At 37.5% G+C, this 16,453-nt stretch overlaps 1 protein-coding gene across 2 annotated transcripts in view; it reads left to right on the top strand.

Annotated features, from left to right (window-relative positions):
• LBR (lamin B receptor) overlaps nt 1-16,453 on the top strand; it is a 25,930-nt gene extending 9,477 nt beyond the window's left edge. For both annotated transcript variants that reach the window (XM_075147221.1, XM_075147222.1), the window contains exons 3-14: nt 928-1,116; nt 2,843-2,926; nt 3,530-3,707; nt 4,309-4,505; nt 5,805-5,859; nt 7,764-7,958; nt 9,289-9,392; nt 9,829-9,954; nt 10,051-10,219; nt 11,477-11,557; nt 11,659-11,781; nt 13,903-16,453. In XM_075147221.1, coding sequence (XP_075003322.1) covers nt 928-1,116; nt 2,843-2,926; nt 3,530-3,707; nt 4,309-4,505; nt 5,805-5,859; nt 7,764-7,958; nt 9,289-9,392; nt 9,829-9,954; nt 10,051-10,219; nt 11,477-11,557; nt 11,659-11,781; nt 13,903-14,063 — 1,662 coding nt within the window. In that variant the 3' untranslated portion in view covers nt 14,064-16,453. The remainder of the gene's footprint in view (nt 1-927; nt 1,117-2,842; nt 2,927-3,529; nt 3,708-4,308; nt 4,506-5,804; nt 5,860-7,763; nt 7,959-9,288; nt 9,393-9,828; nt 9,955-10,050; nt 10,220-11,476; nt 11,558-11,658; nt 11,782-13,902) is intronic.

Here is a 16,453-nt window from a genome sequence, read left to right as displayed (position 1 = left end):
CTTTATTATTTCATTTTTTGTTACCTTTAAAACTCTGCATACAAGTTTCATGTCAGTTTAAAATGTGATAATGCATGAGACAAAAAGGTATTTGAATGTTTGCTGTAGTTGATTTTTAAGGTCTGTTTGGAAACCTGCATAAGTTCAAAGTTAACTTGTGTGTTTTTATGTGAACTGTAGTTTCACTTTTTGGTGGCAGTGTACATACCCTGTAACTGGCCTTTTCTTTTGGGACAAAATGTTTCTGCCTTGAGCTAGACAAACGTTTTCACTGCTTTACCACTTTCTAAGTTGTTTACTTCATGGTTGCAGGTTAGCAAACTCAAGCTCAGAAAATACCTTTCTTTGTCATAAAGCATTTGTGCCTTATCAAAGTTGTGTTGTGGAAATTTTACGTGGGAAAATTAGCATTGTAGACTTCATTAAAAAAAAAACTACTTTTGGGGAAAACTGTTTATGAAATTAGTTATCACGTCTAATTTAATGATTTAGCTGACTTGGGGTTTTTTAATGTTGATCTGAGCTGTGTTGCCTTAAACAGATCATTGCATCTTGATATGCCAAATGTATTAATAAAGCTAAGTAATTGAAATGATAGCCATCTGTTAAGGCTTAAGAGATGGCTATCATTTCATTTACTTGTGCAAAGGCTTAAGAGGGCTTGGTGCTCACATAGATAGCTTACATCCATATCCTGATTTCTGTAGCTTTGACAGGAATTGTCAGCAGTTGGACTTGGGACAGGATTATTTGGGTATTGCCAGCAAAACGAGTATGCTCTTTTTTAACAGTCTTTGTACAGCATCAGTAAAGCAAATAAGAGACAACTCTGTTCCAGAGTCCTCATCACAAAAAACCCCCCAAGTTTCTAAAATTGTTCTTTGGAACATCTAAGATAAGATTTCGCTTTCTTCCTCTTTCTTTTAGTCACAATCATCATTCAAGCACAGGAAGAGCCAGTCCTCTTCAAGTTCTCCCTCCAGAAGAAGTACTAGCAGATCTCGATCTAGATCTCCTGGTCGGCCAGCAAAAGGCAGACGTCGTTCTTCTTCCCAAAGCAGAGAACATAAAGATGATAAAAAGAAAACCATTCAGGAAACCAACATAGCTCTACTGGTATTAGGTTTTTTTGTTTGTTCTTTATGTGTGGGTTTGTTGGATTTTTTTTTTACAACAGATTTTTGCTCTTTGCAAAAGATTTGTTTTATGCATACTGGGTTTATTATTGTAAAAGTTCTAGCTGTAGTTCATGTTCCCTGAACAACATAATTAGCTGCAAAAGTGTATCTCAGAACTGCCTTTTTTTCTTTGAAAATAGGCTTTCTAGCTTGCTGAGTTGTGAGGAAATTCCTGAAACGTAAACATATGTTGTTAAGTTCCATTTGAATCCAGTGGTACAGTGGAGTTCTCAGAATTTAAACAAACACAAATTCTTTAATATTTTAATATTGAAGTCATTGTTAGCCACACGCTCCCACTTGTGAAATGGGGCAAAGGAAGTTAGCCTACTTTTAAGATGTATTGATCAATACATAGCAGGTAGGTATTAGAATTTGAAATAAAATGAGTTCATATACAGTTCATTAAAATAGTAATGGAAAACATGAAGCTTCTGTGGGAGAATTGCTGCAGAATTCAAGTGTATGTGTGGGGAAAAAATATTTTCAGCCTTGCTGATTGATAATATTGCAGAACTTTTCATTATAAAAACTATCCTGGAAGGATTTGTAAGGTTATCAAATATCTGTTTTTTAGCTGAAATTTATCATGTTTGTTCTTGGCATTTTTGTGAAGATTATATTGAGTACTAAAAACAGTTCTGGTGATCTGTAAGTGAAGCATAGTAGAGGTGATGTTTCTCTATTAAGAGACAAACAGCATTTCTTCTGCCTCTTGTGCTCTTGAGATAACTTCAAGTGATACTTGTCTGAGACACAGTCCCTTGAATTAGAAATGCCTTCTGCTCATCTGTTGAAAATAGATAGGTTTTAGTTAGGTTTCAACTAAACTAGACCAGACTGATCTAAACTAAGTAGGTAGGTTTAGTTTAGTAAATTGCTACTACTAAAAGTATTCTTTGGCACTGAAATTGCTGTGGGTTTTGTTCTGCAGTGAACTACTTTGAGCTGTGTGACCCAGTGCATAGCCTGTGGACCATGTGCTCGTTTTAAGTAGTTTGTAGCCAGCAGCTACACTTTACTTTGGACAAAAAGGTCCAACCACAGATAGCTTTGGTGTTTTTTCTCCTGGCTTCTAGTTGAGGAGTAGGATTGATCCATTGGTTGTTGTATGACTGGAATGACCTGGTCCTTTTCAACAAAGCTTAAGTTGAAATAAAACAAAACATATAAGTCTTTTCTTCCCAGAGTTGTGTAAGCTAGACTCATTAAAAGAAATTTTATAAGAGAATTTATTTCTTAGGAACATATTTAATGGAAAACCAAACTTTCAGTCCCGCAGAGCAGTGTCATATATAGGACACTGAAATTTCTTCTGCTTTCCTAATAGAAGTACTAAATAGACATGTATCTTGTACTTGGCAGTTCCTAATGATGAGTTAAAAATAACTTGGAAGCTGTATTCTCTCTTAATTTCACTATTAATTAAAAAAATTCAGTAACTTTTTCCTTTTCTTCCAATGAGTTTTCTTCCCTTATTTGTGAGCTGAAACTGTCCATACTTTCGATATTGAACCCACTTGTTTTCCTGTGGAGAAAACCAGAGCAGTTGCTGTTGGAAAAAAAACCTAGATAGTTGGTGTTCTTAATTATTCATTATATACTTACACTTAATGCAGCTGTTCTTTTCAGAATGCTAAAAGTAGTTTTTTTCTTTTAACCAGAAACCGAGTGAGAATAACACCAGAAGGTACAATGGTGAACCTGACAGTACAGAAGGAAATGACACATCCTGCATAATCTTGGAGGTATGAACATTCTATTTACCTTTAGGTTTATGTCACATTCTAACTTAGCTTTCTCAGAAATTCCTAGGAAAGGGCAATACAATAAATAATGCAACATAAAACATAGAGGTCAAATAAGTTTACTGTTCAGTTAAGTAAGTTCAGAAGAGAGGAAGTTGAAGTTGTCGGAAGGGAAGAGTACTAGAGCTGCATAACATTCATTTTTCTTGTTTGTTTTTTCCATCAAACCCATACTGGTTACTTGTGTTAATTCCCATGCTTTTATAGTGTGAATGTTTGGCCATAGAAAATGACACTGTTTTTTTTTTTAAAAAAGCCAAATCAGTTCTTTAGCCCAGATTGTTAGCTAATGCACAGAGTTATGGCAGAAAGGAGGAGAGGAGGGTGGGAATAGACCTGTACTGGAACTGCTGCTGATATGTAATCATGGCCTAAGTGACCACCTTCATATAAATGCATAAACTTAAGTACTGTATAGAAGAAGAACACATTGTATATTGGTGTTTTATAGTGAATAATGTCCTCCTAAATAAAAAATACTGGAGTAAAATAAGGTAAAATCACTGGGATTTTTTTTAGTTAATTCTTTTTATTCACTAACAGCAAAAGTTGAAACCAGACCTGGAAATAGAGCGTGTGCTTGAACACTACAGCTTGCGTCCAAGAAAAGAAGAAAAAAAGAAAGAAGAGATATATTCGGAGAAAAAGGTTTTTGAGTTAATAAAAACAATTGAGAAAGCATCATCAAAAACAAAGGAGCTAGAGTTTGGTGGAAGAATTGGTATGTGTGCAAATTGTCGTAATAGTTGAAAATTAGTGCTTTTATGTTTTTTACCTATTGAACATACTGTCATGTCAAGAATTGTTCTTCCAATTTTTGGACCCCGGTTGCAGAATCCAGAGTCATATGACATACGACTATGCCTCCCATAGTCTGTACTGGTATTGGTGGCAGTCAAAGAGCCGTTATTACACTTGGTTCTCTTGTGAAATGTAGTGAAGATCTTGAGCCTTCCCTTGCACAGATAGATTTAAATATTTCCAAATTAAATTTAAGTAACTAGCAAAGTTTTTACATTTTTAAAACCTAGGTGCTTTGAACTCGACAGTAAAGTATTCTTGATACAGTTTTTTGAACAGTTTTAAAGAGATGCAGTGGGTGTGATACTTTGGTTTGGTTATATGACCCCATATGGGAGTGAAAAGAATGTTTCTGTATCACATTACGTGACTGAGGGATTGCCACTGTCTTGCTTCAGGAATAGATAATGACAACCTCTTCTTTGTTACTAAAGTTAATATCAAGCTTTATTAGTGGGATTGAAACTATTTTTTTAATTTTCTATGTTTATCTTCTAATATGGTATGATGTCTGTTTACAGGGACCTTCATGCTGATATTTTTCCTGCCTGCTACTGTATTCTACTTGCTGTTGATGTGCAAACAAGAAGACCCCAGTCTTCTGAACTTCCCTTCTCCTCTCCCAGCACTTGAAAGCCTTTGGGAGGCTAGAGTGTTTGGTGTTTTTCTTCTGTGGTTTTTCCTTCAAGCTCTGTTTTACTTACTGCCTATTGGAAAGGTAAGTTGTTCAGTAGCAATTGGGTCTTTATGGATAATTAATTTGTGCGTTAGGTGTTGTGGTTTAACCTGGCAGGCAGCCAAATACCACGCAGCTGCTCGCTCACTCCCCAGTGGGACGGGAAGAGAATCGGAAGGGTAAGAGTGAGAAAAACTCGTGGGTTGAGATAAAGACAGTTTAATAGACCAGAAAAGGGAAAATAATAATGATAATGATAGAATATACAAAATGAGTGATGCACAATGCAATTGCTCACCACCTGCGCTGACCGATAACCAAGTAGCGATTGCTACTTCCTGGAACATGCCTACCGTTTATATACTGAGCATGACGTCACATGGTATGGAATACCCCATTGGCCAGCTGGGCTAGCTGTCCTGGCTGTGCTCCCTCCCAACGCTTGTTTTGTTTTGGTTTTTTTTTTTTTTCCTTGAGCTGAATGTCCTTGACTAGCAGAGTACTTAGCAACAACTGAAAACATCAGTGTGTTATCAACATTCTCCTCATACTAAATCCAAAACACAGCACTAGGAAGAAATTTAACTCTATCCCAGCTGAAACCAGGACAGGCTGGAAGGTAGGGTATGTTCTTAATGCAGTGGATTTGAAAGCAAATGAATTAGTTTTCCATATTAAGCTAGAATATGGCTACTGCAGATTTCTGTGAGCTTAAAATAGCACAGTTTGTTAAGAATTTAATGGCTGTGCATTTCACAGTCTTACAGTAGAAAAGGCGGAAGGCATTATATAGGAGCTCAAATCAGAGCATGGATAAAACTTGCTTGATAGAATTCTAGAAGAATTTCAGGTATCTGACTTTTAAATCGACAAACTGTTTGATACTCAGTTTCTTATCGATACTGTGTGTTTTGGAATGTAATCGTCACTTACGGGAAGCTATAAACCATTCTAGCCCTATGTATATCAGGCAAATGCTCTGTTTCCCTCTTGTGACTTGAGGAATACTGGCAGATTCTGAAGGAACACCATAATAAATAGATCATTCAATCATGTTGTTCTCTTGCTATACATGTTTACAATGATTGGAGCTGTTCTGTTTTCTTGAGGCTGGTTAGGAAGAGATTTTTTTTTTTTAATGTTTTTATTTGAAACTGTGACTCTTTTTCTTTAGATACCCAAAGTATGCTTTTGAGAACAATGCATGATCTTCAGATTTGAATGTGTCCAGCTGGTTACCTTGATTGAATGTCTCTGTGGCAGAGATGTGCTTGATTTCCACCCCCTGCCAATGCCCCCGGAAAGTACTTTGTTGAAACACTAGTATTTTGTTCTTTCTAGGTTGTAGAAGGCTTGCCCCTTTCAAATGGAAGGAAACTGGAGTACAGGATAAATGGTAAGCATGTTGCAGTTGCTTATTCTGAAATTTGATACCGCTACCTGATTTGCAGCGCTCAGTACTATAAGATACAAATGATGAAAGATACAGCCTATGGTCAAACTAGGTATCTGTTGTAAATCTTTCATAAAATAGGATGAGCCTTTTCTTGGAAGTACTAACCATTACTTGGTTAGTAATGATCAGGAACTGACTGCCGCAAGAGCAAGACACTGCACTATACAGGGCACCTGGTCTGCAGTGACTGGTTGTGACTGGTGACTCCTGTCATATTCCTTGCATGATTGCTAAACGGGCAGTTGCCTATTGGAAGTATTAGTAATGCTCATGTAACAAGGACTGTTGCTGCAGAGGAGATGTTCAGGAATGATCTGAAGAGATCTCATCCCATGTGTCTAGATCATCTTGGATGTTTCTGATTTACAGACTAATAAGAAGTGTGTTGTAATTGATTTAAGATGTTTTTATTCTTGTCTGGCAAAGAACAGTTCTGGGTCCTTATTCAGATCTGATTTAACTTCCTATGAATAAGGCAAGTTTCTCATCTAGGTTTAGAGTATGGTTTAACACATTTCAGCAGTCCTGCTTTTTCAGGCTTAAATAGAAAAGTGTACTTTGATGCCTTGCAGGTATTCCAGACTACCTATTTGATTAATTAGTCAGTTCAAGGACACTGCCGGTAATGGAATCCAAATGTTATATTAAAAAGTTGAGTGGGGTTTTGTCATAGTCTGGCAAGATGCACCATTTTAAAGTTGGAATAGGGCTGTAAATCATAGAAGCGGAGTGAATTACGTCCTGTGGAAGTGAGTCATATTGAGGCTGCCTCATAACTTTTTTGGTTTTGGACTTCTATCTTTAGTAGGGGCATAGTCCTGCAATTTTTTTCTGTGTTCTGATAAAGGGAGGAAATAAGTACATTATTTGGATGCTTTAAAAAGGAAAAAATTAAAAAAAAAAAGAAGAGGAGGGGAAAAAAAAGAGAAGCTATCTCCTTGCTGCTTCAAAGGCTAATTCTCAAAGCAACTTTGAAAGCCACCTTGAGGAAAGGAAGACGACCAGTGACAGGACAAGAGGCAATGGACACAAACTGAAATACAGGAGGTTCCATCTGAATATCAGGAAACACTTTTTTTACTGTGAGGGTGACTGAGCACTGGCACAGGTTGCCCAGAGAAGTTGTGGAGTCTCCATCCTTGGAGATACTCAAAAGCCATGTGGACATGGTCCTTGGCAAGCAGCTCTAGGTGGCCCTGCTTGAGCAGGGGGGTTGGGCTAGATGAGCTCCAGAGGTCCCTTCTAACCTCAACCATTGTGACCCTGTGAAAGGGTTGACAGAAAGTACTTGGGTGAGAGCTGTATGGAACTGCCTGCCTAAATTTGGATATCATTCCATTCTAGATGATTTTATACTTTCAAAGTACAAAAGTTTTGTGTTCAAGTTTTGACCTGAATAGTTATTTTAATACTTTCATTACCGCTATCTGTATAGAGGTATATATGAAGATAACTGTATTTTCTTCTTCGAATTATCTGAGCTGTCCCACAGATAAGATTTTGTGACCGGCTATCATTATCCAATAGTAGTGTCAGTGTCCATTTTTCCATTAAAATCTGAAATTGGATCCTAGGTTGTTGTAAAAAATGTAGGAACGCTCAGAGTGTTCCTGCCTCTTGTCCTTTTCATGAGGAGCACAGGAAATTTCAGGGCATAGATAGAATGTCTTAGGTATATTGCTGTGCCCCAGAAGTTTGAAACTCAAGAGCACGGGATGCGTAAGACACTATTGGAATATAGACAAATCTTGGAAGAAGTAAAAATGCAGAAAGGCTGGACTAGGTAGGTTCTACTAGAATGAGTTTTTATTTTGGCTAATATGTTTTTCTTCTACATCCTTTAGGGTTTTATGCTTTTATTTTGACTGCTGCAGCTATTGGAACTTTACTATACTTTCAATTTGAACTTCATTATTTGTATGATCACTTCATGCAGTTTGCAGTGTCAGCTGCAGCTTTTTCTATGGGGTTGAGTATTTATCTGTATATTCGGTCCCTGAAAGCACCCGAGGAAGAGCTAGCACCAGGTGGAAATTCTGGTGAGTTATAAATATTTTGGATAATTTCTTTCCAATTGTTTGCTACGGTTTCATTTTTATGAATTAAAGGCTAGTTTTAGGGCTGATTATTACAATACTGTGACTTTTACTTTCTACCAGTGCAAAATTCATGTTGCAAGTTAAATGGCAATTCTTTGTTCACACTCAGGTACTGTAAAATGCTTAAAATTTTAGTTGGATTATCTTGAATAGCTTACGCAAAAATATCTTCGCTGGTCTAGTCCCCTAGCGATGAGAGGACAGTTCCTCCTTTTCCATTTTCAGCATTTGTCTAAGAGGCTTGTCTAGTTTGCTTCATAGTGCCCCTGCTGGTGGGCCTCTTCCTGAAACAGCTGGGAATGGAAAGAAAAACTGAAAAATCTAGACATTTTGGCAGTGGGAAGTCAGGTACAGAACTTGAAATTACGGTGTATTTCTAAACTTCTATTTTGCTGTGCACTTTTAAATTTAGTTAGCTGAATTGAGCTTTCAAAAGAAATTCTGATTCAGTCATGAGACTGCCTACCTAAAAAGTATCAATTATATGCATATGTTTTTGTAGGACAAAGGATAGATTGAGAAGTCAATTAGGATTAAATATTAAACAAGCCGTTTTTAAAAGCGATCATAGGGTGACTAAGAAAGGGAGCTTATGGACAGAACATTCAGTGTATTAAAATGAAGTATTCAGATATCCTCAGTCCCTTTGTCAGTGCAGCATGTATGTGTGTGAAGAGAAATAATAAATTATCATAAATCGTCTTTTTTTTGAAGAGTGCAGTTCTAGTCTCTTTAAGTGGCATAGTAGCGTGCTGTAACTGTTCTGCAAAGGGCTTGTTATTTGCTAACTCAGTGCAGGGTATCTTGAAGTCAAGGTATTGTGTCTTCCTTTTTGTGTGACTCTTTTGATGGACAGGTAGTTGGCACAGCTAAAGGAATTCTTGCTCCCAGAGAAGAGCAATGAAGTAGGAGGAAAAGTAGAATTAATTAATACCATAAGATCGTGTTCATGGAAACTGTGATGTGAGCTTCAGGATAAGGCTGAAAATAAAGAAGGAACAAGTGTCAAGGAGAAATAAGCCTACAGTAACTTCTAAAGTGTGTAGTCCTCCTGATAAATAAAATATTTGGGCCTCTTAAAATATAAACCATGTGGGTTTTGCTTTGTATTTTGCATTTACTCTCACATTTTTCTTGCCAATCTAAAGGCTTTTTTTTATTATTTATAATGAGAGAACTTTAGTAGAAAGCAGGAACTGCTTTGTGGAGAGGAATGTAGTGGCAGATAAAAGGAAGAGTATTGCTAACAAAGACTATGGCTTATCTGCAGGGTATTTTGTTTATGATTTTTTTACTGGACATGAATTAAACCCTCGTATTGGCAGTTTTGACCTCAAATACTTCTGTGAGTTGCGTCCAGGATTAATTGGCTGGGTGAGTCAGTAATCTTAGTTATTTTATTTGCTTAAATATTGCACAAATGGATTTTTTTTAATATGTATGTAAATATATATATATGAAACTGGTATTAAGGATACAATATATATTTATAAACAGGAAAAAAGTACTTACATACAGTTTCATGTTGCCAGATTTTTAATGACCATTTTTATTTCACTTTAGGAAAATTTCTACATTCTAGCTTCTTTGCTTTGTGGGAAATGAAAACCCTTCTTAAAGTATTCATATGTTGAGGTTATACAGCTTCAGAAATGTAGTTAGTTGCAAACTATGGCTTGTGAAATAGTTCATTTTTTTTTTTTAAACTTAAACATTGGTCAAAAACGTGTATTAAAATGTCCTATAGTGTAATAGAAAAGATCTCTTTCTTTTACAAGGAAAATTTGTAATAAAATATTTTCTAAACTAGGTTGTTATAAACCTGGCAATGCTCTTGGCTGAGATGAAGATACACAATCAAAGTATGCCCTCTCTGTCAATGATACTTGTGAACAGCTTTCAGCTTCTGTATGTGGTGGATGCTCTTTGGAATGAGGTAAATGACAATCATATTAAACTGTTACCATTTCTAATTACAACGTCAAATGAATGAAGCTTTGTAAATTCTAAATTCCTTCCTCCTTGTTTCTAGGAAGCTATTTTGACTACAATGGATATTACCCATGATGGATTTGGATTCATGCTAGCATTCGGAGATTTGGTGTGGGTTCCGTTTGTCTACAGTCTGCAGGCCTTCTATTTAGTTGGTCATCCTACTGCAATTTCTTGGCCCGTTGCTGCTGCAATTACTATTCTGAACTGTAAGTTACAGTAAACGTTACTGTTACTGGTAGTAACAATGTAATACTGATTTTGTTTCTTTGAGTTGTGAGGTGAAGCTTTAGCTAAGATGCAGTGATCCTATTTTCTGTATTACCACAGCTGGTGGAAGCATGTGTCTGGCTACTGTTTAATACAAAGAATATAATAAATTCTCATTTTATTAAATGAAGGATAAATGAGGCTCTGGACACCTAATTGTTCTGTTGAGAGGCTTCTTTAAATGGATGCTGTCTGGAGTTGCAGAAGTGACTTAAAACGTTTTGAATGAAATGTAGCAGATGCCTTTTAAAGTTAGTCTGAGTGACTGAGTCTCTTAGAAAAAAGAAGTCAATACCTTGTTGGCTATGCTTTACTGAACCTAGGGAAAAAGGTTGTTTAACAATTTGTGTCCCCTTCCCTGATGCCTATAGTTACAAACTCACATCAACGGAAAACATCTCCTTTTTTTCTAGCCGAGTGCTTTGAGAAAGGATCTTGCATCTTTAGGAGACCTTAAATTTGCACCAATATGGCCTTGTAGTTTGTCCCTTTTATCTCAGTAGTAAACCTAAAAGAAAAAGCTTTTTGTAGACATGACAAAGGAAAGAATATGAAGGTGTACAACTTTGTATGTGCAATCCTGAGAAATATGACGTCTTCTTTTCATTTTCAGTTAATATTTTTTCTTGGTGTTTTTTTTTAAACGTCTTTATTTGAAGTATGTCGTGATCATGTTTTTTCAGTACAGCCTTGGAAAAAGCAAATTTAAGCTGCCTTGTGAAAATGATGGGGGAAATGAATTTCAAAACCAGATAATACTTCATTGTCTGGTTCTTTTAATATTGTGAACTTGTGAATAGTTGGTCAGTTTATGGAGTAAGCACTGTAGCAAAATACTGGGCTGCTAATAGAGCTATATTCTTATAAACTGCAGCACATCACCTTATATGAATTTCAAACTCAATTTTACATTAATAAACTATAAATCAGATAGATATAAATGTAAAAGTAGATGTGAAAATAAAGCTTCTCCAAAATCTTAACAGTTAGTCAATAATGTGTGAGAGCATATAGAATGCAGGTTTCCAATAGCATTTCTATATTGTTAGAGCTCTGAGAACCAGAGAATATCAGTTACATCTCTGAAGAAAAAGACTTCGATGGATAAGGGTGGCAGAGAGCATGTGAGTGCTTTTGTTGAAGGAAAGAAAACTGGAAAATACTGAAAATGCAAAATAAATAATATTTATTTTCAGGTATTGGGTATTACATATTCCGTAGTGCAAATTCTCAGAAAAATAATTTCCGAAGGAATCCAGCAGATCCCAAATTGGCCTGTAAGTGCATTTTTCATTTGTTCAATTGCTATACAATGTCTCTTTGTACTATTTAAATACACATTTCAATTGTTGTGTTGACTACAATACTCTATTCACAGATCTGAAATTTATACCCACTGCAACTGGAAAAGGGCTTCTTGTCACGGGTTGGTGGGGTTTTGTTCGTCACCCTAATTATCTTGGTGACATCATCATGGCTCTAGCATGGTCCCTACCCTGTGGTAAGTTCCTGAAAGTAAAGTGGATTTTATCAAAAATGCTTGTATGTTTTGGCATCTGACTGGGTTTGAAATGCAAAGTGATAATTATTTGAGGTACTAAAACCTGTAATTAATTGAATGGCAAATTTCTGTGTTGTAAGCTTAATGCGACACCTGTTTTTCTTACATCTTATCCTTTATATTTTGCTATAGATTTGAACTCTTCTTTCTGACACTTTATCATTCAGTAACGATGGGGCTTGCTTGCTAATAAGTTATTCCTTACATTTTTTAGGCTAGTGACTGTGCTATAGTGTTTTCAAAGGAGTTCCCAAAAAGTGGGAGTTTGGTTGGAGACAAGGGCTACCACATACAGGGATGGACTTTAAGCAAAATACATTTAAAAAAAAAAAAGTCATCAAACACAAAGGAGTGGAATTCTGTTTCAAAGTTTTTGTTAATGAGTATTTCCTAGTTTTCATGAAGTTTACACTTGGAGGAAATTAGGGGGCCTTTTGTCCAATGGGGTTTTGTAGTCCTGATTCTTTGCAAGAGCTTAGAGCAGTGAGAGTTTCAGAAAATACTTCTGATCATGATAGTCCTGCCCCCTCTCATTCAAGTCTGAAAAAGGGCTTTGGGCCCCTCCCGTGCCTGAAGGAGTTTCTCTTCTATAAAAACACAGAAATGGGTGTGACAGATGTTCTTCTGAGGCAGAGCTACTCCGCACCCCATGGCACAGTCTGGCTTTTGCAGACTGTGGGACGCAGGGAGTTTTGGTAGAGTGGGACTTTGTCACCATGTGCTTAATGCCCTGACCTGCTCAGGAGCATCAGCTGAGAGAAGATACTGGAGTTCAGGTGTCCCTCCAGGGGTTAATTTTATTTTGGGTTTTAATTGAAAGTAGACAATACTAGATTAGCACATAAACTTGTAGACAGAATCCTGGAAGAAGCTTCCCCCCTTGAAAATGAGGGACTCGAATCCTCTGTCAGCATCAGCATCGTGATGGCAGAAGTAGAAGTGTTGCCGTAACTGCGTGGGGGGTGAGGATGGGTGGGAGGGGATCGTAGAATCGTAGAATAGTTTGGGTTGGAAGGGACTTTTAAAGGTCATCTAGTCCAACCCCTGTACCGTGGGCAGGGACATCTTCAACTAGATCTGGTTGCTCAGAGCCACGTCCAACCTGACCTTGAGTGTTTCCAGGGATGGGGCATCTACCACCTCTCTGGGCAACTTGTTCCAGTGTTTCACCACCCTCACTGAAAAAATTTCTTCCTTATATCTAGTCTAAATCTACCCTCTTCTAGTTTAAAACCATTCCCCCTTCTCCTGTCATAGCAGGCCCTACTAAAAAGTTTGCCCCCATCTTTCTATAAACTCCCTTTAAGTACTGATAGGCTGCCACAAGGTCTCCCTGAAGCCTTCTCTTCTCCAGGCTGAACAACCCCAACTCTCTCAGCCTTTCTTCATAGGAGAGGCGTTCCACCCCCCTGATCGTTTTTGTGGCCCTCCTCTGGACCCGCCTCAACAGCTCCATGTCTATCTTGTGCTGAGGGCTCCAGAGCTGGACGCAGCACTGCAGGTGGGGTCTCACCAGAGCAGAGTAGAGGGGCAGAATCCCCTCCCTCGACCTGCTGGCCACGCTTCTTTTGATGCAGCCCAGGATATGGTTGGCCTTCTGGGCTGCGAGTGCACGTTGTCAGCTCATGTCCAGCTTTTCATCCACCAGTAGCGTGCTCTGAGCCAAGCTAGAGTTACCATCTACAGCCAAAATAGAGAAAACCTTGTGGGGCTTGTGTGGGGCAGCTCAGTGCTGCAGAGGTTTAACTATTTCTCTGGCTTTTGATAGCTAAAGAACTTTAAATATGTGCCAGCTTTGCATGCATTGAGAGTGAAGTTGGTAGATTTTGAGACTCTGCATTTTAAGAATTATTTTTTGGGTTTTTGTGGGTCTTTTCCTATTTGGATGTAAACACGTCACACAATTTTTGCACTATCCTGTTGAGTATTTGATGCTTTACAATATGAGTATAAGATGCTTCAGTCCATAACAAGTATATGTCACCAGCTTAGTACATGTTGCTAATAGCTAACATTTCTGGATTTTTTTTTGCTGTATCTAAAGTGACTTTCTCACTACAGGTTTCAATCACATTTTACCATATTTCTACGTGATCTATTTCATCTGCTTGCTTGTTCATCGAGAAGCTCGTGATGAACATCATTGTAAGCAAAAGTACGGCTTGGCATGGGAAAGGTATTGTCAGCGTGTACCATACCGCATACTTCCTTACATCTACTAGAGCACTCCAGATGCCTGATCTGCAAATTACTTCTAAAGTTAGTTTCTTTGCAAATAAAAATATACCTCTTATCTTTGCACTTGGTCTATTTGTCATTTAGGCTTTTTTTTTAAAAAAAAAAAGTGACCAAACAGTGGAGTGCATCAACAGGTATTTACAAGTAATCTTACATATGTGAGTTATGTGAACTGACTGTCTGTGACTTCAATTTTTAAAAAATTGTGAATTTTGAAAAGTCTTGGAGCCCTAATTTTTCAAGTTAAATTTTATCTAGAATCCTGAGTTTACATTTTTTATTGCATTTAATTAAGCACTGTGATGTAAAGTATATTATTTTCTTAATACAATAAATGCAGAAATTCCATCCAGTTCATTTTTTGGTGTTACTTAGAATCATAGTGTACTTGTACCATCTAACTTCAGATGCCTGACTTAGTTGCCTGAATTGGAGGAGCAGCAGGGTCTTTTTGATCAGTGGAGGTGGAAGCAGAGGATTTGACCCACATGAGGGGCCCGTGCCGCTGGCAGCGCTGCCCTGCAGCCCCGGGCTCAGAGCTGGCACAGCTCAGCTGGCACAGCTCAGCTGGCTGGTTGTCCCCGGCCTGGCTTTTCATTAATGGGATTTTTTGGTCAGGGAGGCTCAGGTGGCCCCTCCTGCCCTGTGCCTGCAGGAGGGATGAAGGGGTCAGATCAGGAGGAGAAGCGAAGGGGCACGACTGTCCCCTCCCATCCCATCCCCACATTCTTGAGGCAGTTTCAGCACGGACCAAGGGGGACTCTGAGCTGCCGCCTGGCAGCGCCCCTGACGCTAGAGAGAAGCCGTGCTTCTGGCTCAGACTCCTGAAGGTAGATGATACAAACACTTGTTTCAGCTGTGGGCAGAGCTGTGGAAGTGAGTAGTGACCCTAATCCTGCATGTTGCATTGAACACGGGGTAGCAAAAGGTGTAGTGTATGCATATTTGACAGAAAAGAATAAAATGACCACAGTTGGCTTATTCTGATCTTTGTAAATTATGTCTTAATGTACCATAGCGTTTACCGAGGGTGTATAATAAAGCCTCCACATTTTTGTTGTACAGTGTTTGGATTTGAAAATGCGATAGCTTTTTTTAGAAACAGGAGAAATCAGTAACTAAATCAATTTCCAGTAATTTTTTAAAAATGTTCATTGAATAAAGGTTTTTGTAAATTAATGTATTAATTCTTGAAACAATTGAAGTGTTCATTTAAATATTTGTATTGACAGATATGCTATGAAAATATAGGAAATGCTCCTCAATCCAAAGTTGTTTGTTTTTTTTTTTAATTTGGCATTGCTACCTCATATGTAGGTTTTGCCTTTTGTACTGTTGCAGAGAGAGAGAGAATAGCTATTTTTTTGCTATTGCTATTTAAAACAACATTTTTTACATGAGCCTGTGGTTAAACTCGACCACTTTCTAATATATTTTTGTATATATTTGACTTTTTAACTAATGTATGTGTTCTAGTCACTAGTTGTGTGGTCTAACTGGCTGTAAATCAGATGCCCTTGCAGTATTTACTTCGTAAGTAGAATGACTTTAACTGAAATAATCTTGCATTAATTAACTAGCTTTTATTCTGTCATCACAACTGAGAGCTTTTCACATACTTCATACATGAGGTTTATAGCACAAATTGTCAAAAAAAAAGCTTATTAGAATCCTAAACGTAGTGCGGGTACCTCTATACTTGCTTGCAGGAAGGTTCCTAATAAATTGGAAGCTTGCTATTATTCATCAATTATTTTCAATTCTTTTAAAATCTTGATGTAATTGAAATCTAGCACGATTTTTTTTTTTTTAATAAAAAAACCCTCTATTTTGTACACAGGCATTTTTTAAAGATAATTGTACATTTGAAGTGTATATAATGTAGCTTGATTGTGACAGTCTCCTCCAAAAATCTGTATGTTGTGTTGTAAGGAAAATGTTTTAAGATGAGTACTTTGATTCCTGGAAGAAAATAGCAGTGCCTGTAACAACGCTGAAGAACATTTACTCCCGTGAAGTAGCAGGTCAAATTGGGATACTTTTTTCAATGATTGCTCAATGGATTAATGGGAAACAGAGCAATCATTTAACTGCACCAGTTTGCAGCTGGTGTTTTAAAATGTGCTGAAGGGGGGGGACAGTTTAACTCCTCAGCCTGTAAATTAGGAGATGCTACTGCCATCCCAGTTTTACCTGTTGCCACGCCAAGGTTGTTGAAGTGTAATTCGGAGCCCTTGTCTTTCAGAAACAGATCTTGACTGATGACAACTTCAGTTTATTTACATGCTGAGTTTTATGTGAATTTGATTTTGAAGTAATTGTTTTTAATACAAACAAGCCTATAAACTAAAATAAAGCTTTTGCTTAAAATTAA

The sequence above is a fragment of the Calonectris borealis genome, chromosome 3 (assembly GCF_964195595.1).
Source record: "Calonectris borealis chromosome 3, bCalBor7.hap1.2, whole genome shotgun sequence".
Classification (NCBI taxonomy): Eukaryota; Metazoa; Chordata; class Aves; order Procellariiformes; family Procellariidae; genus Calonectris; species Calonectris borealis.
The sequence above is the reverse complement of the archived record's forward strand: the minus strand, read 5'-3'. Positions and strand labels throughout refer to the sequence as shown.